Source organism: Chelmon rostratus, chromosome 23, assembly GCF_017976325.1.
Source record: "Chelmon rostratus isolate fCheRos1 chromosome 23, fCheRos1.pri, whole genome shotgun sequence".
Classification (NCBI taxonomy): domain Eukaryota; kingdom Metazoa; phylum Chordata; class Actinopteri; order Chaetodontiformes; family Chaetodontidae; genus Chelmon; species Chelmon rostratus.
In genome coordinates, this window is record NC_055680.1 from 1,102,189 (window position 1) to 1,129,868 (window position 27,680).

The following is a 27,680-nucleotide window of genomic DNA, read 5'->3' on the forward strand; positions in this document are numbered from 1 at the left end:
TAAAGAGAAGGTAAATACAATGTTAAGTATAGTCAAAGTTTACTGTTGGAAGATGTCAAATAAAGATAATAATGTATAAGAGGATTGCCAAAACCAACAGTGTAATTCTACATATCTTGATCACAATACAGTGCACATAATAATTAGAACTAGTTTACATACAGTATGACAGCAGTTGGAAATAAAGCTGTATATTACTACTCATTAAAATTTTTACAATACATATTCTACTCTCATGCATGCAATATCAACCAATGCTGTTCACTGCAAACTTGCTCCAGCCTCTATTGAAACAACCATCAGCTAGAAAAAAAACTGCACTCTTGCAAACAAACCATCATGCCATGGGATTTGCTTGGGTTGATTCTAAAACTGTAAAGCCACTATTATTACCGGGTGATCAAAAACATTCAAAACATTCAGCAGAAGTATTCTTCACAGTACATCCCCGTAATACTCTGCACTGTACAACAAACACAGAAAAGTGTTGTGCAACATAACTGAGGGGAAGGGGGTATACTTGTCTGTTGAAAATATCTTAAGAATACATTACCTTATTTCTAGTAGGTTATTTATTATTTCACCATTTTAATTCTACTGCATTCTCCACCTTATTTTCGCAGTTTGCTTTTCCCTTCAGTCAAAGGTTTTCTTTAATAATTTGTGTTTCTGCTGGTGTCTTACTTATCTTAATGGCATCTTTAATGTTTTTTTATTGAATATCTTTATTTCTTTGTTTTAGGGTTTTCAAACTGACTTCCACTTGTATTCCGCTACTGCTGTGTTATTGTTTTGTTTCTCGTTAGCAACCCATTTTGCTCTGTAGCACTAGGGCTACAATTCAACCATAAACAAGAAGAAATGAAGCCTACCTCCAGACAACCTTAGAAATTAAAACCATGCAACACACATCACTACTCCGAGATAAAACAGCCAAGAGCAAAGGTCACTCTCACACTTACCCACTCTCATAGTATCTAACACACCTTTGATCCATAATGTCATAATTTGTAGTAATTACATCCATTGGCTCTACCAACAAAGTTTTATTCGGCTCTTCTGAGGGCGTGAAACAATTATCCTCCACAGTGACTTCAGCAGTCTCTGCATCTTTGCCAACAGTATCTCCCTTCTCATACATTGATATCTGGGTTTCTTGAGTATCCTTTTGACCCGAGGGGCTGGAACAATGACAAGTGGGAAAAACCTGTATAAATCTGGTGAAGTCAAGCTACACAACGTATGACACAAACAACAAATGTACATTTTGCTATAAATTGGTCCATCAGATGGTGATGAAATAAAGCAGTTGCATCACATCTAGCATCACTGCCAAGGTAACCCACCTCTTCCTAATACTTAAGAATAGTGGCATGTCAGGGATGGAGTGCCACATTCTGCAATGCAAGTTTCTGAAAACAGAATCAGAAGTCATGTTTAAAAAGCTATCCCACTGACAATTCAGAGAGAACTCCAAGTCCAATTCTCCAACTCACTCACCCTTCTTCTAGAACAGCTATTTCTTCAGCCTCAATCGGTATCCAAAAGTCCTGTTCATCTTTTTTCATCTTCAAAGGTGAACATGCATCAGATTTTAATTTCTTTGTACCAAAATCTAATCTGGTTGGACTGGCATCATCCCATAAAATCTCAGTCCCAGTGAATCTAGGGGATGGCTGGTCCACTTGGACTTCAGAATTTGATGATGGTAAGTCTTTGACAATGGCCTCAATGGTACAGGTTGATGACTCAATTGTCATTCTTTGTTGTACATCCTCTTGTACATCTTGGCTAGGCAATATAAACCGCATGGATCTCTCATTGGTAGAATCCTTACAGAAGGAATGTTCTTCTAGTGACAGTTCCTGACTCATAAGATTCTCTCTTTTCTCTCCAATTGGTGTAGTTCTTGACTCCACCAGCTGCAGTGTTTCATCAGGCCACCCCTGTCGCGAATGGTATACATGTGTTGATGGTACACCAAGAACAGAGCTTTTCTTTGGGCAAGATGGCACAATATTTACCATATTTGGAAGCTGGTCTAAGTCAGGTGGTGGAACTGCTATGAAGCCAGAACAGAGATGAATGTTTGGACATGAAGGTTCAAGAGAAAGAATTGCCATATCTTTGTGTGGAGAACCATAGCTTTTGTAAAATGGACAGTGGTCTTGCGTCTTTATTATCATCAATGGCCAGCCCTGAACTTCAGAATCACAAAAAACTGACAAACTTGAGGGAAACCCAATAATATTTGACTGTCTTGGGCAACATGGCAACAACTGTACCATGTCTAGATTTCCTTCATCAATGGCATCAACAACTTGGGGTTGTGGAGCAGATGGAAATCCAGGGTTCAGGGCTTGTCGTGGACATGATGGTAGCATACTCAGCATTATTTCTTTATCCCTATATGACATTTCCTTAACTGTAAAATTTTGGTAAACAACTCCATGCCTTGTATTGAATAGGTTTTCCCAAACTGCATCCCTATAAAAACACCAGCCATCATATTCTTTTGCACTATTCTTTGCAGGTAGACCTAGAATTTTACCATGTTTTGGGAAAGTGCCTAAGGATTTTAACATGCTGGGTGGCTCTTCCACTTGTCTCTCTCCTACCTTAGAGGGAATTCCAGGAATATATGAGTGTTTGGGACAGGGCGGCAACATTGATACCATAATTCTTATCACTGCCTTTTCTCTAAAATACATCTTATGGTCATGTATTAATGATTTTCTTCCTGGCTTTGTAAATGGCCTTTCCCATACTAGTCTTTCATCTATACTCCATTCTGCTTTATCAGATTCACTGTGGAATCTAGAGGGTATTCCACAAACTCTGGAATGCCTGGGGCAAGTCGGCAGCATACTGATCATACTTGGTATATCTTCCAAAATCTGACAGGCTACTGATGGAAAGCCTGGTAAACAGGCTGTCCCTGGGCAGGTGGTCAAAATGGATGCCATATTTCCGATCATTTCACAATCAAGGTAGAACACATCATCGTCCTGCAAATGTAATGTAGCTGTAGACTTCTCCCGAGGTAGTAGCAGCGACTTGATTTCCATTAGCCACTCTAATTGTTTGTTGGTGTCAGTAAGTGGCATTCCAGGAATTCTAGATTCCTTTGTACAACTAGACAATGAATTCACCATGGTCAGGCCATCAGCTAACGTCAGTGTCAGAGCAGAGGGAAATCCAGGTACTCTAGCATTCTCAGGGCAAGAGGGTAATATTGTGCTCATACTTTCAGCAGTGTTCTTATCAAAACATGAAACTGCATTTAGAATCTGTACTTCCCTTTTGATAAAAGGACTCTCCCACTGTAAACCTTTGGAACCAAACCATTCATTGCGGCTGGACAAACAAAGTTTTTGTCTTGTCTTTGAAGGCAAACCAGGAACTCCACTATGTATGGGGCATGAGGGCATTACATTAACCATACTGGGTTCTTTTTGTGGAGCAGAGGGTAAGCCAAAAACTTTGGCTTTTTGTGGGCAACTTATCAACATACCTACCATATCTTTAGGGATTTCTGTGTCTTTCTGTATACACTGAACAATGCAAGCTTGTCTTGGTGTCTTTGCTCTCTTGTTCATTAAATGCCTCAAGGCATGCCAATCTCTGTTCTTTGATTCGTTTTGAACTAGAGATGGCATTCCTGGACTTTGGGTCTGTTTAGGGCAAACAGGTACAAGACTGACAATACTAGGTAACAGCATCTGGGGTTTTGTAGGCATATCCACAAGGCAAGTTCTCACGAGACAAGAAGGCATTATTGCCGCTGAACTGAACATTTCTCTTTTGTCTGGATCCTGAAAAGCAACGGGGGAAATTTCTTGAATCAAGACTTTACCTATAATCAAGCACTTCTCCATCAAAATATGCTTGGTTGTATCCAAATCTACACCTTGATCACTAACTGGCTCCTTACAGGGCAAACCAATGACTTTGGTTTTTCTTGGGCAAGTAGGCAGAAAATCTGCCATGCTAGGATCTTGGCTTGGTGCAAATGGAACACCTGGCACACTGGGTTCTTTTTGTGACGTAGAAGGAAAACTAGGCATTGTTGCCGCCCAGGAACAACATGGTAACATATCTACCATGTGTTTTGCCAGTTCTTTATCCTCATGTGACTTTTCCTGAACCAGAGTGGGATTACTTCTCAATGGTCTATCTAAAATGAATTCCCTCAAAATATGCCATTTGATATTATGTGCCATAACTCTTTGTCTATCTGGCATACCTAAAATCATTGTCTGCTTGGGGCATGTAGGGAGAAGACTGGCCATATTTGGAGTATTTGAAGTCTTCTGCAATGGTGCAGAAGGAAACCCTGGAACACTGGCCTTTCTAGAACATGTTGGCAACATGGCCACCGTGATTTTAACTATATTAGTATCACTGACAGCTTGTTCCTGAACAAAGGACATGTGTGAAACTAATTCTTCTTTTATCTGCAAAGGTTTCCTCCACTGGCAGTTATGACTGGCAGACCCAGAACAAGACAGTGTTAGGTGCAACATTTTCGCCATTTCTTCAAAGGAATTAGCATAACCCGAATCCAACAGTAATGGAAATCTGTTGCTAGGTAACTTCTGAAAGAGTAATCTCCTGTCATCAGGCCAGGCTATAACTTGTGACTGATGTAAAGTTGGCATGCCATGTATTTTGGAATATTGTGGACAACTTGTTAGTAATTTAATCATATTTGGCACTTGGATTGTTCCTTTAATCTGAGCTTCAGGCTGTAAAGTGGATGGTAAGTTAGAGATATGACTCCCTCTTGGACACAGTGGACCAAGTTCCACCTTAGATATGTACACACACCTTTCTTCTATACTCACTGCAGTGCTTGGTAACACAAGTTCCTGTGAAACTCTCTTATCTCTTACACTGAATGGCCTTTTATCCATAGGCCAATTCACATTTTCTGTTCTCTCTTTCTCCATACAATTTTCTGGGTTCAAACCATCCGCAACAAATTTTTTTGTGGAAGACGAAGCAAAATTCATTTTAGATTCCTCCCTTTGTTTTGATAAATTGTCGGTTGTGGCCTGCTGTGCTGACAGAAACTGAAAATGAGAGTCCAATTTTGAAGTCACTTGGTCCGAGGCAGTCATGTTGTATATGATTTCCTTATCCATAACAGGTATTGTAACAGCAGGGCTGATTCTTTGAGTGTATCTTTGTGGCTTCTCCGACTGAGAGTCTTTCGCAATGGACCATTCTCCAGATTGAACTTTGTTCATCATCCCTGGAGGACGAGCAGAATTGGCATCTCTGAGACAAGGTGACCCTGAGGAAGCCATGCTCTCATTTCTGAAGGAGTAGAGTATACCAAAGATATATGTCAGAACAAAAGGAGGGCTGTTAAAATGCCTTAACCAAATCTATGTACCTTTAACGATCATCATTTACTGTTGCATTGCAAGTGTTAACAGTGATGAGATGCATTTTCAATACTATAGAATGGGGATTTAACTGACAGAGCACCACACTACACTTACCCCAAATCCATAGTTACAGCTTCTTTTTTATGGGCCCCTGACATCCTTCCTATCGGTTTTGTGTCTGAGGTCATAGCAATTTGAGGCAAGTGCAACAAAGGTCCCTGGAGTGATCTGGAAGCAGGCTGAGGTTTGGTAGGACAGAGGGGTTTATGCTGAACAGGCTCTGGTTGGGCTATTGGATTTACTAAGTGAATGGACATCTTCGACGCATGACTTCTTGGTTTAAGCTCAACTTCCTTGATCGAGGCAGAACTGTTATCTTGAAAATCAGGGTTTTGCTTATCTGAAGAAGTGAAGGGAAGAAGTGTTGGCTGGACGTTAGGGAATGTCCTTGTAGGCCTTGATTGTGTCTGATCCATTTGTGTTTTTGGCATCTCAAAATATTTTAGCCCTGGGGCTATGGGTGTTGTGGTGCTAAGGGGCAGAAGTGAGGCCATGCTCTCAGGTCTGAAGGATAAACAAATGAAGATCAGAGTTATGACGCAAGGAAAGTCTCCAACACAGTAATGCAGTCCATATCCAGGCCATATTCACAGAATTCCACTGAACAGCACACAAGCAAAAGAGCAAAATAACATGGAACTACAAAAACATATATTGCAAAAATGTACAACAGGAGATTCAAACCAGACAGTCACCAACCAAACAAGCGTTTTGTGATAAATAAGTAATGACCAGCTCTTGCCAAGCAGCAGCAGCCCTTTAAAAATACTCCGAAACAACACTGCCAAAGGTACTTGTGACACTATGACTTTGACTAAGTTGCTTTTAACACAAAAAGAATCCATTTTAAAAAACCCATATGCCAGGAAATTTCACACACGCTACAAATGGCATGATAGCATTTTTTTTTCAGTGCTGAAACATGGGCACAAGATTATGAGCAGCAGAAGTTGTTCAAGAGCGGTAACCATCCATTCATTTCCTCATAAGAAATAAGAAGACACAACCTGCATTACACATACATTAAAATAAATGTACATTACACACATTTTTGTACATGTGTGTGGAGAGGAGGCAATTCTGACTGGGGAAACATGTTACTTTCTGCCTATGAGTGCAACAAAGTTCTCAACTTAACGTTATAGAGATCTCTATTTAACTTGGAACTCTTTCAAACATTCCCAGAAGCCATTTCAAGACAAACAAATTCAGGGTTTGTTTGTTTGTGGGATGTATTTAAAACCAATGGTGCTAATCCAGGCCTAACCTATTAAGGGAAAATGCACTCTAAAACATGCTACAACACTATTTTAGCTACCTTAATGTTGTTGTGAGCTGTATAGACAGGAACAAGTGATTTTTTCTTGTTGTTGTTGAAGCCGCAGTAACTGATTTTTGAGGAAATAGACATCCCCATTGTCATTGCCAATTCTTACAAGTCATCCAGCAGAAACACAGCAAGACAGACATTTCTTTGGCGTCTGCAAGTCTATTATAACCAGTTCACTTACTTTTGAAAATAATATGTGGCTCTACCTGCTTCTTATTTATTATGGCTGCACCATGTTGTACTGGCCAGATAAGAGTATTACCAACATATGAGCTTGTTAATGAAGGGATATTGTCGGTGCTTATATATAAATTCTTACAAACCAGCACACCAAAACAATTATTGGGAAACTACAAAAATCTGCAGAGTGGGGTTATTAACACAGTATGCAAGTCATTTAATTCAATTATCACATATCAAATATTGCTTAGCTTTAATTTACATGTTTCACTGTGTGCTTAGGCTAACAATTTCAAAAATCTTAAAAATTTCCTTTCTTTGTGCTCTTGTCTCTTATTGGGTATAACAAACGTCAGGGAAAAAAATCATCTCTGCCAGAAGTATCCCAGGAGTTTAAGAAGGTGACCATATTATGTAAATCACTCCCTATACAAAATATTGTGTGCTGAGCTTCACTACAATTACTGGGATTAATCAGGATAAATCATCACTAACCTTATCCTAGCCCAGCCTTACTCAACCTAAGATTCAGAGGTGTTCTTTTGCAGACTGACAGTTAGAAATCTTGGTGCTGACAGTCCACTACATACAACAGAACAATTTGTATCAAAAATAACAGACTGGTATCTCTCAACAAATGTTGCACTCGACCCATTTCTTTCACTTGCCAAATATAAAAAACATCAGATATCACACTAAAAATCATTTGTTGCCATGTACAGTATGATTACATAGCCAAAGTTTTTAGCGGTGACATTAATGCAGTGCAATTAATGTGATGAAATAGTAGCAATGTGCTTTGCATTTACAGGCACATTTTGTTGTTTGACAGTGCATGTTTCCCTTGTTCATCTAACCAGTACAATCACAATCAGTTGTCAATATGTTACAAACAAGGCAAAGAAAAGTGTCACCTGTCATTTAGTTAAATTTCATAAATGGTTTGCAGTGTCAGTTTTTAAACTGCAACAGTTCATTAACTTGCTGCAGGCTTGGTACTAGTTGCACAGAGTATAGTTCTCTGCATCCTCTAATTTACAAAAAACACAAGCAGAGGTTTAAAATCAATGGATATTGCAAGACATGCGCACAAGAAGACATCATCCATCATTGCCAATCTGGCTTTCTCTATGGATTTTCAGAGGCTGTTAAAACTGTTGTACGCTGTACATACGAGTGGAAGCAGATGCAACCAGCAAAATGTTTTCAAACTTAACCCTCAAACATTCACAAGGGTTGTTGAAAGTATTTCTCGAACATGTCCTACAAAATCACCAACTGAAGCTTCACCTTCCACATGTATATGCAGATGACACTCACCTGTACTGTCACTGCCATGATCTCAGTAATCAACAAACCTAAATCACTACCTGGACTCTATGAGAGAATGGATGTCCAGATATAGATAAGAGAGACTGAAAATTTGCTGTTCCCTTCATCTTTCTCGCTAAAATATTCTCAAATTTAACTTTATCATCTTTAAGAACCTTCTCAAGACTCACTGAACAGTAAATTACTTTTCTTAACTGATTATTTTGTCTCATCTCCCTTGTTTGTCACTATACAGCCTTTTAGATATTTTTTGTTTTTGTTACTTTTATTCTGAAAAGTGGTTTACAAATACATCTTCAGTTTGACAAAGTAGTGCCAAACCTCTTTCTAGTGTTCTATCTTAAATATCCATGCTTAAATCTTACAACTGCTTGAATACATCTGACACCAGGAATTGACAGCAGCATATGCATTAACAGTGTTAACGAGGGTGGATTATTCCTTTAAAGCCATGCCACACCAAATATTAAACAACATCAAACCTGATGAATGGCAGCCTTTTATATTTACCCACCCTGCTGATGCCTTGACAACTTTGATTCCAAAATGTGCATTTCTTTTCTGTTCTGTAGGCCTGGACAGCTCTGGCCTCTGGCTGGCTGGAGCTCTGGGATCAGGGGCTGAACAACATACAGAAATATAAAGTTAGCCATGTAGTCATTACATGTAGATATCACTTATTTTAATGCACAGCATTTTGTATTCAAACTCACTTGTAGGTGTTGAGCACTGGTTGTCCTCTTCACTCAGCGTGCTCAACTGTCTTTTGAATTCTAAAATGAAAGAAAAGCATAGAAGAGATCATACATAATAAGAGAGAGTCGATGTTCATGCCATGCCACCACACAGCTGGGCACTCACACTGTATATTTTTACCAGTGTGGAATCAAGTGTTTATCTACTTTAGTGAAAACAACCACCAGGGGGAGACATTTGCTTGTATATAGGTGCAGTTCAGTCATTCAATTTTGATGCTAATTCTCATCAAGCAGGAATAACATGAATCACTGTTTCTTTTTGATTCTGTACCTGCAACTTTGTCACTGGGGGAGACTAAGGCAGTTTGGGATGTATGGGGCCGAGGAGGTAGAGGAGGAGGAGGCCCACAGAGTACAAGAGCAGAGGCAGGACTTAAAGAAGAAGGTGAGGGGGTCTCTACTGTAGGGGTGCCCTGAGGTTTCCAAGAAGAAATAAATCCAGACTCTCCCTGCGGTTTCTGCTCCCAGGACTGACCAATGGACAAAGATAGCGAAGCTAACAGAGGGGAAACATAGTGGGGCAGAGAGATGATGGGAAGAGGGACATGAATGGGAGGGAATGGGAGGTGGAATATCAATGACCCAAAAAGTGCTTTCCAGAATCAGTTTAGCAGGCATTTTCAGTGTCAGTGATTGTAGTGTTAGTAACTTAGCTCTGGGTAACAAAGAGGTGTGAGGGAGAGCAGGTAGCACAGTACATGAAAAAGGACCAATAGATGCAGCACATGAAGAGTCAGAGGCAAAAAAAAATCACATAAGAAAAAAGGCATGGGATGGACAAAGATCAGGCCTAACATTCTGTTAACACTTGTCTGAAGTCGGGTAATTTCAGAATATAGGCAGTGGAATTCTTTTTACAATCAGCTCATCTAAATGCTGAATCAGCAAGAATGCATCAAAGCTGCATATCGGTAAATCAAATGTTAAGCAGCAGAAGAGGCACAGGGTTTAGATTCAACAGAGAAAAGTAATGAAAAGACACAAGTGCTGCAGGGAGGCTGAGGCTAAATAACAAGGGGAGGATGTCAGGCTTCAGTTAGGTTAAAGGTGGAGCAGCATTACATGGTATCTCTATTCTCTGTTTTTTCTGAAGCACTGCAGGCTGTCCAGGATCATTGGCAGAGAGATGCAGAAACTTAGGAGAGAGGGCAGGCTGTGCTAGAGGGGCCTGAGATTTGGGAGGCCTCCATTCACTCTGCCAGGAAGCTGGGAAAGAGGGGAGAAGGAAAAAAACATGGAAGGACAGAGGGAGAAACAGAAGTAACGGCATAGTAACAGGTGCATGAATTGAAAGGTGTGAACTAGCCACTGACAGGCTAAATCATCTCCTCCTGTCCCTGTACCTGTCTCAGGGGCAGATGGCAGACTGGTGGGCCTGGTGAGGGCAGAGCCCGGCTCCCCCACAGAAGTGAGTCGAGCCTTAGGCTGTCTGGGAGCAGGAGGTGGTGGTATAGGAGGGAAGGAGGTAAGAGGAGCTGAAGATGACGAGGAGGAGGAGACAGAAGAAAAGGAAGGAACACTCTGCGCTCTCCAGGCACTCGGACAGGCTGAGAGTGGAAAATGGAATAAATAGAATAAAAGAAAAATAGGATAGTGATAGTGGTGGACAGAAAGCAAGCAACCTGTTGCATCAAAATCTTGTATTGAGGTTAACAAGTAGAAGAAAAGTGACTGTTTCCAGCTATAAATAAAACTGTTGCAAGCTCAACTGTAACTAACCAACATTAATTCCACAAGTTGGCCAAACATGCTCTCTGTATGCTGGTATGCATGCCAATTATAATAGGCCAAAGATGGTTTCCTTAGAAAAAACTAATTATCTTAACAGATAGCTAGCTAGCTAGTTTGGCAGTGAGCAGCAGTCAGAATGTAACCTTTAAACTTAACTTGTACTCATTTCATATTATTTTAAGATCATTATATTAAAAGCTTTGAATTGAGACCTCCAGGATTTGGGGCAGTGAAGCAGCCACTACTTTCAGTGTGTGAAGTTAACATTAATTCAAACAGCCACAGTACAGAGCTGTCTGTCAACAGTAATATTAGATGTTCTGGCATGTCATTGCTACCATATGTGGGTAACTGCCTGTTTATGGTAATGCCAAACAGCTGCACCACTAATGTAAAGTACAGTAACATAAATGTTTTTGTATCAGTAATTTGTAACAGTTTTAAAGGGCAATGACAAACAGCTTCAACTTGCTAACAAAAGGGCAAGGTCAGAAAACATACTGTCTTATAATGTACTTTGGAGTACTTGTTGGCATCATTAACATTTTGTTTTCTGCAGAAATGAGTTTGTGATTGTGCAGGCTGAGGTGAATAGTATTTTGGTATTAACAATCTGACATCTCAGATTAACTGTCTTTTCTAAGATATACTTATTAGATAGGCGCGAAGTAGGAGACTATGTCCGTCATCTCTATTGAACATGAATGTGGCATTAGCCCTTACAGCAAATCAAGACCAACAAACTGTGTCACAGGTAGTGTATAGATAGTTGTATAGGATTGTCTTCAGCTATACCAGGGGTCGGCAACTCGCGGCTCCGGAGCCGCATGTGGCTCTTTCATCCCTCTGATGTGGCTCACGAAAATAATAAATGAGCATTTAACTAAAAAGTATTTTATTTTAGTTCGTTCGTTTTGAAACAAATCGCTCGCGCTCACAGATGACAGTTTACGATCCTGCGTATACGATGCAGCTGACGGCGCACAGCGCTGATGTGCAGACGCTCTGCGCTGAGGTTCAGGAGCAGAAATCACATTAACCACGTTTGATTAATATTTTAATTGCCTATTATTGAGCATATATTCATATTTTTTCATTGTTCAGTGAAATAGTCCTTTTATTATTCAGGTTGACAGCTGACTGCAGTAAAAGACTGACGGCACGCAGAGAGTGGATGGTATTTTTACCTTGCTGCCAGTGGAGATTTTAGGTTTGGTGTTTTTTTCATAAATGCAAGAAGGACTCCAAGAGACATTGAGAATTTTACTTGAAAGTACCTTCAACCCAACGTCTTTTTGTCGGACTTCAAAATGTTATTGTTGCACGCAGAAATGTCATTTTGTTTTCTCTGCAGTCGTTCAGCTATTTCATAAATGCAGCACATTATCGCTTGTTTGTACATAGTATAAAGGCAAAAAAAACATTATATGCAGCGTTATTTTATTTGACACGTCAAAGGGGTTTTGTGGTTCCCAGTGTTTTCTTTACTGTGGGAAACGGGTCCAAATGGCTCTTTGAGTGGTAAAGGTTGCCGACCCCTGAGCTACACCAATCCTAACTAGAAACCAGTCACAATCTTGAACTGAATTCCGTAATACCTGTTGATGTATCACAGGGAGTGGGAGGAGGGAGGGATGGATCAGAGGGTGAAGAGCAGAGAGAAGCGGTGGAGAGTGCTTTAGAAGGGGTGAAGGTAGAGAAACCCTGAGCTTCCAAGGCCTCAGCTGGAGAGGAGTCGCTGTGGAAGCTATGGGGCCTTCGAGGAGCTGAAACGGCCACTAAAAAGACAGCAGAGTACATACAGGGAGTGGCAGAAAAGTAGGAGGAAAAGGGAAAACGGGCAAAGACAAACCAAAAAATTGGAAAACCGGTGAGTGAAAGAAAGAATACACAGTGAGTGCTAACAGCCAAGCAGACTGCAAACAGAGACAACATATTGGTTTTGCAAAATCAGATCAGGATTAAGACTTAAGCCTGTCTCAGTCTACTTTAATGAACTGATAACTCTCCAAAATAACATATAATTGTGCTTTCAATCAATTTGTAGTTCTGGAGCATAACGAGTTGAGACACTTACTTTGAAATAAAATTTGAGTGGTAAAAGTGGTTTTGTCAGTCTTTAGCTTCAAATAGTCATTTGGGAAATATATATATCTGCTTTCTTTCCAAGAGTGAGTTGAGAGGATGAATGCCATTCTCATGTCTATGAGCTAAAAGCACAGTTGAATTCAAAATGTGGTTAGCCTAGCTTAGCATAAGCACTAGGATCATGGAGAAAAAGCTTGCCTGGTGAGTACAGATTGTGGTTTTGGTCTTTGTACAGGTATGGTGGTACAAAACCTGGCAACCACAATGTGAAGAAAAGACTTCAAGAAGCTTCTCTCAACATTCAACTGTTGTTTGCCAAGAAATATTTAGAAATTGTTGTTTTTACATATCTGTTTGTGCACAGATGAGCTTTAAGGGGGTTGATAAGTGTATTTTTGAACCAGAGCCAGGCCAGCTGTTTCCCCTCTGTCTTTATACTAAGATAGGCTAACCACATTCTGACTCCAGCTCTGTACCTAACACCACCAAGCCACTCTCAAAAAGCTGATCTGTTCCCTAAAAGTGATCAAATTTCAGCATACAGGGTATTTACTACAATATTAGCCAGCAATTTTATTTATAAAGCTGCAAATAGTAATATAGTGATAAGGCTCAGGCTAGCCATTTTGTCACGGGACAGTAAAAGGAAATGAAAATCATCAGTCTAACGCTTAAAGGAAATCATTTCATTCATCACTGCTGTGCCATCCATCCATCCATCCATCCATTCTCTTCCGCTTATCCGGGGCCGGGTCGCGGGGGCAGCCCTGGACTCCATACTCCCGAAGCTCCTCCCACAGAATGCCACGAGGGACACGGTCGAATGCCTTCTCCAAGACCACAAAACACATGTGGACTGGTTGGGCAAACTCCCATGAACACTCGAGCACCCTGCGGAGGGTGTAGAGCTGGTCCAGTGTTCCACGGCCAGGACGAAAACCGCATTGTTCCTCCTGAATCCGAGGTTCGACTATCGGCCGAATTCTCCTCTCCAGTACCCTGGAATAGACTTTACCAGGGAGGCTGAGGAGTGTGATCCCCCTGTAGTTGGAGCACACCCTCCGGTCCCCCTTTTTGAATAGAGGGACCACCACCCCGGTTTGCCAGTCCAGGGGCACTGTCCCCAACTGCCACGCGATGTTGCAAAGGCGTGTCAACCAAGACAGCCCGACAACATCCAGAGACTTGAGGTACTCAGGGCGGATCTCATCCACCCCCGGGGCCTTGCCACCGAGGAGCTTCCGAACTACCTCGGTGACCTCAGCCTGAGTGATGGATGAGCCAGCCTCTGGGTCCCCAGCCCCTGCTTCCTCTACGGAAGGCGTGGCAATGGGATTCAGGAGATCCTCAAAGTACTCTTTCCACCGCCCGACAATATCCCCAGTCGAGGTCAACAGCTCCCCACCTCCACTGTAAACAGTGTTGGCAGGGTACTGCTTCCCCCTTCTGAGGTGCCGGACGGTTTGCCAGAATATCTTTGTGGCCGACCGATAATCCTCCTCCATGGCCTCCCCGAACTTACCCGAGTTTTTGCTTCAACAACTGCCCGTGCCGCAGCACGCTTGGCCTGCCGGTACCTGTCAGCTGCCTCAGGAGTCCCACAAACCAACCAGGCTCGATAGGACTCCTTCTTCAGCTTGACGGCATCCCTTACTTCTGGTGTCCATCACCGGGTTCGGGGATTGCCGCCACGGCAGGCACCAGAGACCTTACGGCCACAGCTCCGAACAGCTGCGTCAACAATGGAGGTGGAGAACATGGTCCATTCGGACTCAATGTCTCCAACCTCCCTCGGGATTTGGTCAAAGCTCTCCCGGAGGTGCGAGTTGAAAACTCCTCTGACAGAGGGTTCCGCCAGACGTTCCCAACAGACCCTCACTACCCGTTTGGGCCTGCCAAGTCTGTCCAGCTTTCTCCTCTGCCAGCGGATCCAGCTCAACACCAGGTGGTGATCAGTTGACAGCTCAGCCCCTCTCTTCACCCGAGTGTCCAAGACATACGGCCGAAGGTCAGATGACACGACCACAAAGTCGATCATTGACCTTCGGCCTAGAGTGTCCTGGTGCCATGTGCACTGATGGACACTCTTATGCTTGAACATGGTGTTCGTTATGGACAAACTGTGACTAGCACAGAAGTCCAATAACAGAACACCGCTCGGGTTCAGATCGGGGAGGCCGTTCCTCCCAATCACTCCCCTCCAGGTTACACTGTCGCTGCCCACGTGAGCGTTGAAGTCCCCCAGTAGAACGACAGAGTCCCCAGTCGGAGCACTATCCAGCACCCCTCCCACAGACTCCAAGAAGGGTGGGTACTCTACACTGTTGTTCGGCCCGTAGGCCGAAACAACAGTGAGGCACCTGTCCCCAACCCGAAGTCGTAGGGCAGCAACCCTCTCGTTCACCGGGGAAAACTCCAACACATGGCGGCTAAGGTGGGGAGCTATAAGCAAGCCCACACCGGCCCGCCGCCTCTCACCGCGGGCAACTCCAGAGTAGAAGAGAGTCCAGCCTCTCTCAAGGAGTTGGGTTCCAGAACCCAGGCTGTGCGTGGAGGTGAGCCCGACTATCTCTAGCCGGTACCGCTCAACCTCCCGCACTAGCTCGGGCTCCTCCCACCAGCGAGGTGACATTCCATGTCCCCATTGCCAGATTCTGAGTCCAGGGATTGGGCCGCCGGGGCCCCCGCCCACGACTGCTACCCAATTCCCACCGCATCGGCCCCTTCTGATCCCTCCTGCGGGTGATGGGCCTACTGGAGGGCGGGCCCACGTCGCTCCTTCGGGCTTTGCCCGGCCGGGCCCCGTGAGCAAAGGCCCGGCCACCAGGCGCTCGCCTGCGAGCCCCAACCCCAGGCCTGGCTCCAGGGTGGGGCCCCGGTAACGCCAATCCGGGCGACGTAATGGTCCTTGTTTTATTTGTTTTCATAGGGGCTATGGAACCGCTCTTCGTCTGACCCATCACCTAGGACCTGTTTGCCTTGGGAGACCCTACCAGGGGCAATAAGCCCCAGACAACATAGCTCCTAGGATCATCTGAGTACTCAAACCCCTCCACCACAATAAGGTGGCGGTTCAAGGAGGGGCACTGCTGTGCCGTATAGCTAAATTACAAACAAGCGTTCCCTTGCAAGCCACAACTTCAGAAATTATAAACGATATCAGCACAGAGTCCCATCTATTCAATTTCACTGGTCTGGCAACAGTCCTGTCTGGACGTTAATGGAGTCAACAAGCCAGAAGCATTGCTGCACGCAAATTCACTGTGACAGAGGACTGTTGCTTTGCAAATGGATACTCATGGAGAACGTTATTATAGGCCTGGCTAAGGATCAGAGATTCAAAATGAAGCCATTCAGTTCAATCCTGGGCAGAGAGATTGTAGCTGGATCCACACAGCTGGAGGTGGCTCAAACCAGTTCAAAATGTTTACCATACTACATACAGTTTAGTCGACCCTTACTCCCAACCTGATAGTGACATCCATCACTAACTCACTTAACTAAAGGATCACATGCTCAACTACATGGAAAGCCTGTTGCAGCAGATCAAAATACATTTGCTTGCATCTTCAGGTTTAAGTCTACAATCAACTTAACGTAGAAAGTAGTTTGGTTGACTTTATAACTGGGTCTTCCAACATACGAAAGTGAGGTTTTTACCTTGTGAGGCCATTTACATGTGAGAACATACTCATTTCTTGTGAATTAAGAAATATTGACCTGTAATTGGTGCAGCAGGATCCTTGGAATCGTCATCATCTAATATAATATCATCTCATATTCCTGGCAACCATACAGAGTGGTATGAATTAAACAACTCTTCACTAAAAAAAGACAAATCTGCCAAAATAATCTGACCCTAAAGAGATAAAAGATCATACAGGATGAGGAATATCTGTTGACCGATACCTGATCCGGCACTGGGCTGGAAGATTTTGGGAAGTGCAGGAGGGTGAGCGCGCGTAAATGCTGGCAATGAGTAGGCATAAGGGGAGGGCCGAGCCTGCTGGGTAATGCTTGGTGGTCGTGTGCGTGAAAAGGATGGAACAGAGGGGTCAGGCAGAGGAGGACAAGACGGGACCGAGATGGTGGAGGAAACGTCAGAGGATGTTTTCCAATCCATCTCTGAGGTTACTGGTTGAAAGATAAGAGATAAGACAAATGGATGGAAAAGGTGAAGAGGCGAGATGGATTAAATTGAGGATTGAAAGGCAAGAAGAAGAAGTAGCCAGGCAGACAGGAGCAGCAAAACACAGAATAAACATGTATAGGTAAAAAGTGGACATGAGGTCTTTCAACATATTTGATGAAACCCATGAGTACAGTGGTGAATCGAGGAGTAGAGGTGTAAAGGGGAGGAATCAGATTAAAGAATGATAGTACTGAAATGTGTGCTCAAAATAATAAACTACTAAATAGAAGTATAGTTGGAGGCTTTGACACAAAAAAATAATAATACCACTTCAAACAGATGTAATGAAGGCTAAAGATGGAATACTGTGCAGTGGAGGGTAAGGGGTCGATCAGGACGAACAGGAAGGTGGGGGAGTGAATCGGGGAACAGACAGTTACCTGTGGGGCCTGACTCAATTGCAGGCCTCCAAGCCAGATCATGTACTCTTGTGGCAGAAGCTGTTACAGGAAGAGAAAAAGCCACAGCAGAATAATTAAGTGAAAAGGGAAGCAAGTTAAATAGGAAACAAAAGAGAAAGCATCAGTGTGAGAGAAACAGTTTGCAGAGAAATAAAACGCTGAGAGGGGCCTGACTTCTCATAGCTCATACAGAGTTGAGGTTGACAACCTTTCCAAATGAATTCCACCTCGTGGTGTGCAAGTTTCACTACAGCAACACTGTGGTTAGAACAGATTCCTTGGAAGCATATGCAGGGTTGCTATGCTTGCGGCTGTGTCTATGTGATGTCGAAATTAGCATGGACACCCTCTTGAGAAAAATCATAACACAAACACTGCATTACAATATTTATATTTAGGACTACAGATTTCAGTAACTAAAATCTGGTTATTTGACATGGATATCATGTAACTGTTATAAATATGCTTTGGGTCTTGATGTATCAATGACATATCTACCTCTTACATAACATAAAAGTAATAAGCAGTACACGAAAACAGTATTTACAGTAGGTGTGTAAAAGCTGTAGATGTGTGACTTAATCCCTAAAAAAAAAAAAGAAAATGCCGAAAAATGTAATTTTAGCCAGGCTTAGTTTCTGTAGCTCCAACAGCTTCAACAGTGATACGTCTCCTCCCTGGCTGATCGCGCCATCAGTCAGATTCTGGTGTTAAGCTTTCATTCACATCATTCAACGATACAGATCGTCAGCATTAAGTAATGATACAGGTGTCAACAATTCAGTTTAGAGTGTGCTTCAGCAGTAGATAAAGAGAGAGAAGTAGCTCAATGGGACAAAATTAAAGGTTCAGGCTTCACAACATCTATCCTAAACACACCAGCAACTCCACCTCTGAATGGCTCAAAAAAAACAAAATTAAGGTTTTGGAGTGGCCAAGTCAAAGTCCGGATTTAAATCCAATTGAGATGCTGTGGTGTGACCTTAAACGGGCAGTTCAAGGTAGAAAACCCTCCAATATGGCAGAGTTGAAACAATTTTGTTTCAACTCTGCCATTTGAGTGGGCCAAAATTCCTCCACAGCGGTGTGAAAGACTCATCACCAATGACCGCAAACGCTTGATTTCAGTTATTGCTGCCAAAGGTGGCACAACTCGCTATTAGGTTCAGGGGGCAATTACTTTTTCACATAGGGCCAGACAGGTTTGGATTTTTTTTGTGCCTTAATAAATTGAATCATCATTTAGAAACTGCATTTTATATATCCTTGGGTTGTCTCTGTGTCATATTAAAATTGGTTTGATGATCTGAAACCTTTGTGTGCTATAAATATGCAAAAAACACAGGAAAGGGGAAGGGGGCAAATACTTTTTCACAGCACTGTATATATATAGATATATATAGATATATAAAAGCAGAGAGAGAGAGAGAGAGTGAGAGAGAGAGAACACAAGTTTTGCCCCTTCAGGGCTTGAACCCTAATGAATCAAATAACCAAAGATGTAAGACAGTGATCCTGGAGTCTTCAGGCCCCTTGAAGGGCTGGGGCCCCAGGCCAGATGCCCATTTTGCCCACTAAATGTGTGCTACCCATAAACCATATATAAATCATATCTGCCAGCATTTGCTTTTAATTAAAACCTCATGTTAGGATTTCATCTCAGACTGTCCCTTCTCTGACTGATTGCATGTTAATTTGGTTTTATGGCCCAGTGATGCTGAGGTGTGTCCACAGACTTACCAGTAACATGAGTAGTTTGTCCAGTTCCAAAGCTGGTCCTCCTGTCCTCACCAGCTTCTTCATCACTGTCATTAAAGTCATCCAGATTTCCAATGTCACTCTGCTTCATGCTCATTAGACTGGCCAGACTCTGCATGTCCTCATCTCTGTGGAGAGGAGAAAAAAAATCCTCTTACAACATCAGATGTCTAAGAATATCTGTATCCAAAAATATCAGTATTGGTCTTCAAACCCATACTGGTCCAACATTTGGTTCAACCACTGCCTTAAATTCTGGGATACAACTATACAACTTTAAAGATTTACTGCTTTGTTGATATGCTGCTAAGTTGATCACTTACGTGGCCTTGCCCTCTTTGAGAAAGACACATGACAAGTTCAGTTTCAGTGTGGCTTCCACCACTTTGACAGACAGCGGTTTGAGCTTCAGTGTTACATCATACTGGGCCGGCGTGGCACCGGCAAACTTCTTCATATTGACATCTGCTGATGCCAACACCTTCCTACGGCCTTTTGTCTCCTAATAAATAAGACCAAAGGACAAGGCAGTCAAAACAGAGCACAGACAATTTCCTTATTCCTGAGAATAAATATCAGCCATCTGAGTTTTCCAATTAAAAGTAAACTTAATGACATGACAACCATGGTTAACACAGATACAGCAGACTCACATTTTCAATGACAAAAGTCCAGTCCTTGTCTTCAAACTCCTCTGCAGTAGGTTCCTGTTGACAAAGAATAGCTTCATGCCTTAGCCATGCCATAACCCATCCAGATTAATTACAAATTATACATTTCCCATCAGTAATCCAATTAATTTACAGCAACAGCTACGTAGAGAGTTAACGTCATACCTTGAAGAGTGTGACAGTGATGTCTAAAGTCTCTGGAACCTGCCAAACCACCAGGCCTCTGTAGGGGTTTTTAATCCCTGGCTGCCAGCTGTGGAGCTGACAGAAACAAGGGATTCAATCTCAAAATTGTTGCCTAAATTTTCCATGGACTGTAAATGATTACAAGACTGTATATGAATACTGCAATACAAGACTACAACAAAATGTATTCTCTTAGAAGCATCCACACCACCTTTCATAGCATTTTTGCCTTTTTTACTCCAGAGGCCCTGAGATAACTGCTTATTTTGAATGCTTCTGAATGAATCTCATCTCATTCTCCTTTGCTCTATTACCTTTGAGCTGTGACGTCTGTTTCTCCTGATCCACACCACTCTCAGTTTGTCTGGTTGCCTGCAATCACAGCACAGCACAAATAACATTTAGTGTTTCTACCAAGCCAATATACCCATATATCATCATCATTCATCCCTAGCAGGAGTGTTCAGTCATCACTCCGTCTCAAACTATTTCAAATACACCCACGTAGATATGCATTTGTATATAGTACCTGGAATCACTCTATTCTCTTCATAAAAACACTGAATGAGTGATTTCAGATGCACTCTACGGCCCCACTAGCAGAGATAGCATTGCTTTGACCTAAATGCTACAGTCAGCATGCTAACATGCATGACCATATTAACAGATTAGATCAAAACTCAGGGGATCACAAAGCAAATTACAATTCATCCTGAAAAAAGACATTAATGTCTGAGACAAATTGCATGGCAAGCCATCCATAGCTGCTCACAACCAAAAATGTTAACCTCATGATGACAGCAGAGGAAAAGCCAGGAGGGTTCATCCTCTGGGGAGCATAAATGAAGAGTACAAAATAGTAAAGTAGTATTCCATCCAAACTTTGCAGAGATATTTCAGTCTTGATTGTGGCAGACTGAGTCCCTAGAGCCCCTACTGTGGCCAAAAGACTACACTTCCTCTCAAAACACACAAGTGATGAATTGTATCCCTCTTCAGGCTTTATAGCCCTTTGAGCCAAACACTGCAACACATGTATGCATATTTCAGAGATTTACCATATTCTGTGTCCTCTCCCTATTGTTGTATGGCTGCACCAACCCATTATCACCACAGCAATCAGCAAATTATCATCTAATTTTACCAACTCTGACAATGTGGTCTGGGGGAGAGCTCAGGCCCAGGAGATGATGGCTTGTCAGAAACACGCCAAACACCACTCAGCAAGCACACAAGCCCATCTGTGTCCGTTCAAAACGCCGAGGTGAAGAGTTCAGCCAGGAGAAAATCAGAATCTTGTGACTGTGTGATAGAGAATATGTCTCCTCAGGAAACTGCTCTGACTGTATGAGTGTGTGTGTGTGTGTGTGTGTGTGTGTGTGTGTGTGTGTGTGTGTGTGTGTGTGTGCGCGTTTGTTGCAGGTATTAAACGTGTATAAGAGCGATCACAGACTGTAAATACTGTATGAGAGTGATGCTGGAGATATTTGGGGATCACTTCCTGTCAGTTTGTGTGACTTCCCTATTTGCTATTTGTCTGTAGATTTCTGGCTGTTCATACTGCAGCAGATCTGTAGGAACGACCCATAAACATGTACCACGATGGACAAATGTCTCATGATCCACAAATATGCTATTTTTTCCTGTTGTGTTAAGTCATATCCACAAAAATTTGCAAATACTCGTAACTTACTCTTTAGAACACTTATTAAAATGTTAGGATTTGCTGCTTTTCTTTGTCTTTTATGACAGTAGTGTCTTCAGGGGAACAACGCCAGAGAGGCCTGAAAACAATCTCTGGCCACACCAGTGACAGTGGGAGGGGCCCAGAATCTGGAGAGCGGAAATGGGCAAATGATCTGAATCTGTTTTTCACCAGATTTGATTCCACCCTGAGGGACTGTGCAGATCAGCTCTGTGGGGTCGTCCAGTACATCTTCAACCTGGGCTTCAGTTCGTTGCACTTGTGTAATGACAATAAACGCTTCCTGATTCCTGATTCCTGAGTCTGGAGAGAGCTCCTGCCCTGTGGAAAACTTCCTGTGTGGTCCCAGTTCCAAAGACTGTGCATCCCAGAGAGCCCAACTGCTTCAGGCCTGTAGCCTTAACTTCCCACCTGATGAAGACCCTGGAGAGGATTATACTGAATCACCTCTGTCACCTGGTGAGCAGCGAGGTTGTAAACAAACTCTCAGGTTCACCAAACTTATTTGAGAAAGTCAAAACATGACGAACAGCTTGACTGAGGCACAAAAGTCATGTAGTAGGTCGTCGGTGATCACATACATGAAGCATGTGCTTTCACTGAAGAGGTGAAAATGTGAGATCTGTGTGGAGCCGTGAGGAGACTTTACCCTCCTCACATTATTACATAAAACAAACGGAAACGTCATATTTCCACATTGTCTTACACATTGTTTTCTACTGTTTGAGGTTTGACTGGAGCTCTTTTGTGTTCTGTCTCTATACACAATGATTAAATGGCACGGGAATGCCCTTAAGAACGTCAAAACACCCTTTAGCCGTCAGAAGTGGTCAGACAACATGAAATACTCACTAGTTTCTCCAGTCTTTAATCAAACTGTCGGTTCACAGCCATCACAGTTTACTGACCACCTGCTTGAACTTTAACCTACAGTGCAATGAGGGTATATCAGCAACACTTCAGGTGCTTTCAGTTTGACCTCAAATAAAGTGGTTTATATGATTTGGATAAACTGTTGGTTTCATTCCAAACAAGCTGACTTTTCATGTTTCTTGACTCATCTGACTTTGGAATAGCAATGCTGCCATGTTCCCACATCTTACTGGTTACTTTGCTGAGTACAGTTTTATTTCAGCTGACAGAAATCATGACCAAAGCTATGAATACAAGAGGCGAGTTGTAATAAACCAGCATAACAAATAAAATAAATAAATGGAAGAGTTAGGTAGAGCATGACTACTGGCAGCTTCAATCCAAAAAGTATTGAATGAGTACTGTGAGGATTGGCCTTTAAAAAGGCTGCTGGTTGAACTCTAGTGGGGACAGTGTGCCTGCGCCTCCTTCTCATGTTGCATGACTCTTATAACCAATGTGTTGTGAGAGTGAGAGTGAAAGACAGAGAACAGAAATAGGCTTCTGCCATGCTGAACTTCAGAGAGGCTTAATAGCAATCCTACACCTGCTGCTCTATTTGTCATAGACATGATCCTGTGCAGCAGCAGCCTGACCTACAACTGTAAGACAGGGTTTTCAGCTCCGCAGTCTACAGACTGGTGACTTCCAGAGTACAGCTTCTCAAGACAGAATATGTGTCATTCACATAACATAACACACTCCCAACAGACCTGGACGGAGTGTTTGTTTTCACCAGTTTGAAATACGAGGTGTTAGAGCTTTACCATATGAGGGAACGCTGGACGCTGGGAGGAAAGCTGTTGATCATACAACTTCTAAATGTTTCCCAGACTGTCTAAACGCTCTGATACTTCAATGTAGGTGGTGTTTGCTAATCAGATCAGCGAGACAGCCGCCTGGCTGATCCACATTTTACACATTCTTGCCAGAGACTGTGGAAAACACAACGATACAGTACATGCTGTGATGTCAGACATGTGATGTCACACTTTTATTTCTTGCTAAATGTTGAAGCCCCTGCTACACACCAATAATAATAATGTTTTCAATTGTTTTGCATGACTAGCCTTCTTTTTTAGGACTGTTTGGGTGTGTAGAAACTGTGATTAGTTGACACCTCTCTTTCCTATTGGCTTTATTGCACATAGGGAGTCACTATCAGCTGATAATGGGAAATGAATATTTTTATCTATATTCTGATGATGAAGTTATCGCCAACACAGAGAGATGATAATACAAAGCCAAACTGATTTCACCAACTTGACAAGGGCAGTATCTGTGCACTTCAACACAGTAGGCGGAAGTATGCACCTTTAAAGCTGGTAGAAGAAGAAGACGGAGAAGAAGAAGGAGGAGGAGGAGCAGGAGGAGGAGAAGCAGAAGAACAACAAATTTTTGGTTTGACTTGGTAAGTTCAGAGCTATGGAATATTAAATCGTCCGACATCTTTGGTCACTACATCTTGACCTTTCTTAACCTCAGGTGTGGAAGAAGTACAGGTTCCAAACTAACACACACAATGCGAACTCGTCCTCATCAGCCAATGTTGAACTAATCCTTCAACGTCAGTCTGAATGTAGCCAAACAACTTAATTATCATCATCAGTGCAGTGAGCTTGATCGTCAGCGATCTGAATGTTGTTTCACAGGCTTTTCTACCCAACATTACATTTTTGAGATTCATTCTCATCACAGATGATGGTGCTTATAAACCATCCACCGAACCATTCCCACACATGATACGTAGGTTCAGACTGGAGCTGGCTGCTGTGTGTTCTGCTCTTTCAGAGCGTCACGTGATGTTGGAAAGTGTGAACGTGTACAGACGCAGCCTCACAAGCAGCTGCTCTGTTTAACATTAACTCTGTTCAACAGAAGTGAAGGAAGTCCATTTACATCTAAACATTTATCAACTGTTACATACAGCCAGATGGTCCTCAAGGTCTGGACCTGCCATTAAGCCCCCGGGACCAGAGGTCACACTGTGATCTCTGGCGTCATTTCTATTCATTTCAATCATTGCAAAAATATGGAAAAAAAATCAACTTACCTTAAGTGTTTTAATTTTTGCCATTGCTAACATTTCACCTCCACCTGCCAGACCCCGTTAAGAAATACATTACATTACATACACATTACATTACATTCTGCTACACATTTCAGTTGTGATATTACCGTGGGGTACATAACAGAAGCAAAGTGTTTCAGCTGTCACACCGTGTGGTTAAACACCCTCTGTGACAGGATCCACCGGGGACAGAAACATGTTGATACTGGTACTGCTTGAAAAGTAGAGAACAGAGTGACAGGAAGGTAGGCCACTATACAAGCCAGGGCTGGAGGATTGGAAGCACACGCTGACGGCACCATGAGTAATGATAATGGAATTAAAGGAACTCTTGCAGTGCCAAGACTGAAGCAGTCAGAGCAACACATCAAACACTAAAAGCCTCTGATTGTTATCTATGATTCAGATCTACGCCCTCACCTACACACTGTGGAGGGGACATTTGGTCCAAAGAATAAAGTTTTTCATTAGTATCTAATTGTTTAATCTGATATATATATATATATATATATATATATATATATATATATATATATATATATATATATATATATATATATATATATATTCCTTAGATCAGAGCTAGGCAACCTCAGAACATTTTTGGCACCACAATAAATGTGACGAAAGTATCAAAACTAGTCTGGTTCCAAGAGTTGGCACAGAATGGCTTCTTCTTTAGCTGCATGCATAACTTACTCTGCTTCTCACCCCAGGATACGCCACTCAGAATTAGATGGAACCACCAAAACAACATGGAGGAAGGCTTAGTCATTGCTCTTCCCATGTATCTCTTCCCTTGTGTGGTTCACAGTTAGTGAACAGGTCCAACAATGCCGAGTGTCAGTGATCATGATGTGATCATGATGTGATCATGATGTGATCATGAGCCTTGCCTAGTGTTTCCAACTACTGCAGCTACAGCATGCTTGAAAAGTCCTTAAATACTGCCTGCAGGTCTGTGACATCCTAACACAATTATCAGACAAAAACAAGACTCTTAAAAATGAAATTTAAAAAAAGCAGTCAGGATAAAAACAGAACTGACTAAAACAAGATTCATCATTGGCTATCGTTTTTCAAGCTGCTCATCACTAGGTTAGCAGCAGTACACTGGTTTCACAGGACGCTGTGATATGAAAGTTGATGGTACCATACCATCTATGTTTGCTTATCTGGGTTACATTATTTGGTAAAGCATAAACAATGCCATGGAAACAGTTGTTCATTCTTAGAAATGGTTACAGTGGGCCTGAGAGGCTAAGAGGACTGGTTACAGTGGGACAGAGAGGCTGAGGGGACTGGTTACAGTGGGACAGAGAGGCTGAGAGGACTGGTTACAGTGGGACAGAGAGGCTGAGAGGACTGGTTACAGTGACACAGAGAGACTGAGGGGACTGGTTACAGTGGGACAGAGAGGCTGAGGGGACTGGTTACAGTGGGACAGAGAGGCTGAGGGGACTGGTTACAGTGGGACAGAGAGGCTGAGAGGACTGGTTACAGTGGGACATGTAAACGTGGTCACACCTTAGCTTTAGCCTGGCAGCTCTGTTATCTATGAGGATGCTGTTATATCTGACCACTGCACCATTATATTTGGTTCCCTGTTCCCCTGTCAACCTGTTAACCCACATGTCCCAGATTATTCTTCCTGTCCTATCAACCTCTGTACCCTTGCTTACAGTTATGCATGCCTGAGATTGATCCTCCTTCAGCCATATCTGTCTAATATCAGTTTGAACCTGTGTCTCTTTCCTTTCTGCGGGTAGTAGTTTGTCATCTGAAACCCACAACATACCCATCTGACTACATTCCCTCACTCCTACTACAACAACTGTTTTTTTCCTCCTTGTTTTAAACATGCAGAGGTTCAGCTGCTCCTTAAGAAGCCCAACTTGGACCCTGACATTTCACCTGCTTTTAGGCCCAAGCTTCCATTTTTATCTAAAATGCTAGGAAAAAGTTGTTGACCAGCAATATCCAGCCCTAAAACTAAAAAAAAAAATCTGTGGTGAGCGGGAGCATTTTCCAAGGCGAGCCTTAGCAAAAGCAAATGCTTCTTATCATTCCAAGATTCTGAAAAACAAAAGGTTTCATGCCTTAACCATAGCAGGACTTGTAATTTAGCGGTCAGACCTCTAGTTGCAGGTAGCCTACCGTTAATAGTTTTTTTCCAGGCTTCTGATTGGCCAGCATGGCTTCAGGGTTTAGGGTTATATATAGTGCTTCATTTGTGTTTTTGTGTTCTCATATGGACGGAGATTTTTATTTTTTAAACAGTGCTTGTGTAAATGGAGACACATTCAGCCATGTATGTGCAGACCAGGCATCAGGCTTCACCCCCGCGTCTGCAGTATGTGCAGAATGCTGCTGCAAGGTCGTTAATTGGTTCATATTTCCCCCAAACCTGCCATCCTCCACTGGCTTCCTGTCAGTTTTGTAGTTCATTTTAAAGTTATATTACTTGTTTTTTTAGCACCTCATGGATTGGTTCCCTCTACCTATCTGACCTTTTAATTCCTTAAACTGCACCAAGACCCCTCGGGGTCCTCTGACCAGTCACTTCTGGTCGTCCCTCGATATTACCACATCAAGAAACGTGACCGCAGCATCATTGAAATGTACGATTATCCCGTTCAGCATTCTATAACTATTCTATATAACAATGAACATTTTCTCCACTTTCTGATTCAATGTCCCCCCGTGTAAGAGTGGTGGTGGTGGTGGAGTTCAGATATTTCATAGACCTTAAGTTTAGTTAAAACTAAAAAAGACAGAGAGAGAGATGAAAAGTACAATATGAGGATGTGAAAATATAATTCAGAATTAATGATATGGCAATATCAAATCAGTCTGATGTTTCAAAGGCACAATATTAGATAAGAAAATACAACATCATATAATATAGT

At 42.4% G+C, this 27,680-nt stretch overlaps 1 protein-coding gene across 8 annotated transcripts in view; it reads right to left on the minus strand.

Moving 5' to 3' along the window:
- Positions 1–27,680, minus strand: part of ehbp1l1a (EH domain binding protein 1-like 1a) — a 43,519-nt gene that overhangs the window by 14,765 nt on the left and 1,074 nt on the right. For 6 of the 8 annotated variants that reach the window (XM_041965629.1, XM_041965628.1, XM_041965627.1 and 3 more), the window contains exons 2-8: positions 20,398–20,455; positions 20,063–20,158; positions 19,880–19,933; positions 19,550–19,728; positions 19,209–19,354; positions 9,012–9,071; positions 8,813–8,918 (exon numbers count right to left, since the gene is read on the minus strand). In XM_041965629.1, coding sequence (XP_041821563.1) covers positions 8,813–8,918; positions 9,012–9,071; positions 19,209–19,354; positions 19,550–19,728; positions 19,880–19,933; positions 20,063–20,158; positions 20,398–20,455 — 699 coding nt within the window. Of the gene's footprint in view, positions 1–9; positions 1,182–1,346; positions 1,413–1,500; positions 5,323–5,510; positions 5,961–8,812; positions 8,919–9,011; positions 9,072–19,208; positions 19,355–19,549; positions 19,729–19,879; positions 19,934–20,062; positions 20,159–20,397; positions 20,456–27,680 lie in introns of those variants that run through there. The other 2 variants (XM_041965625.1, XM_041965626.1) reach the window with 2 other exon arrangements.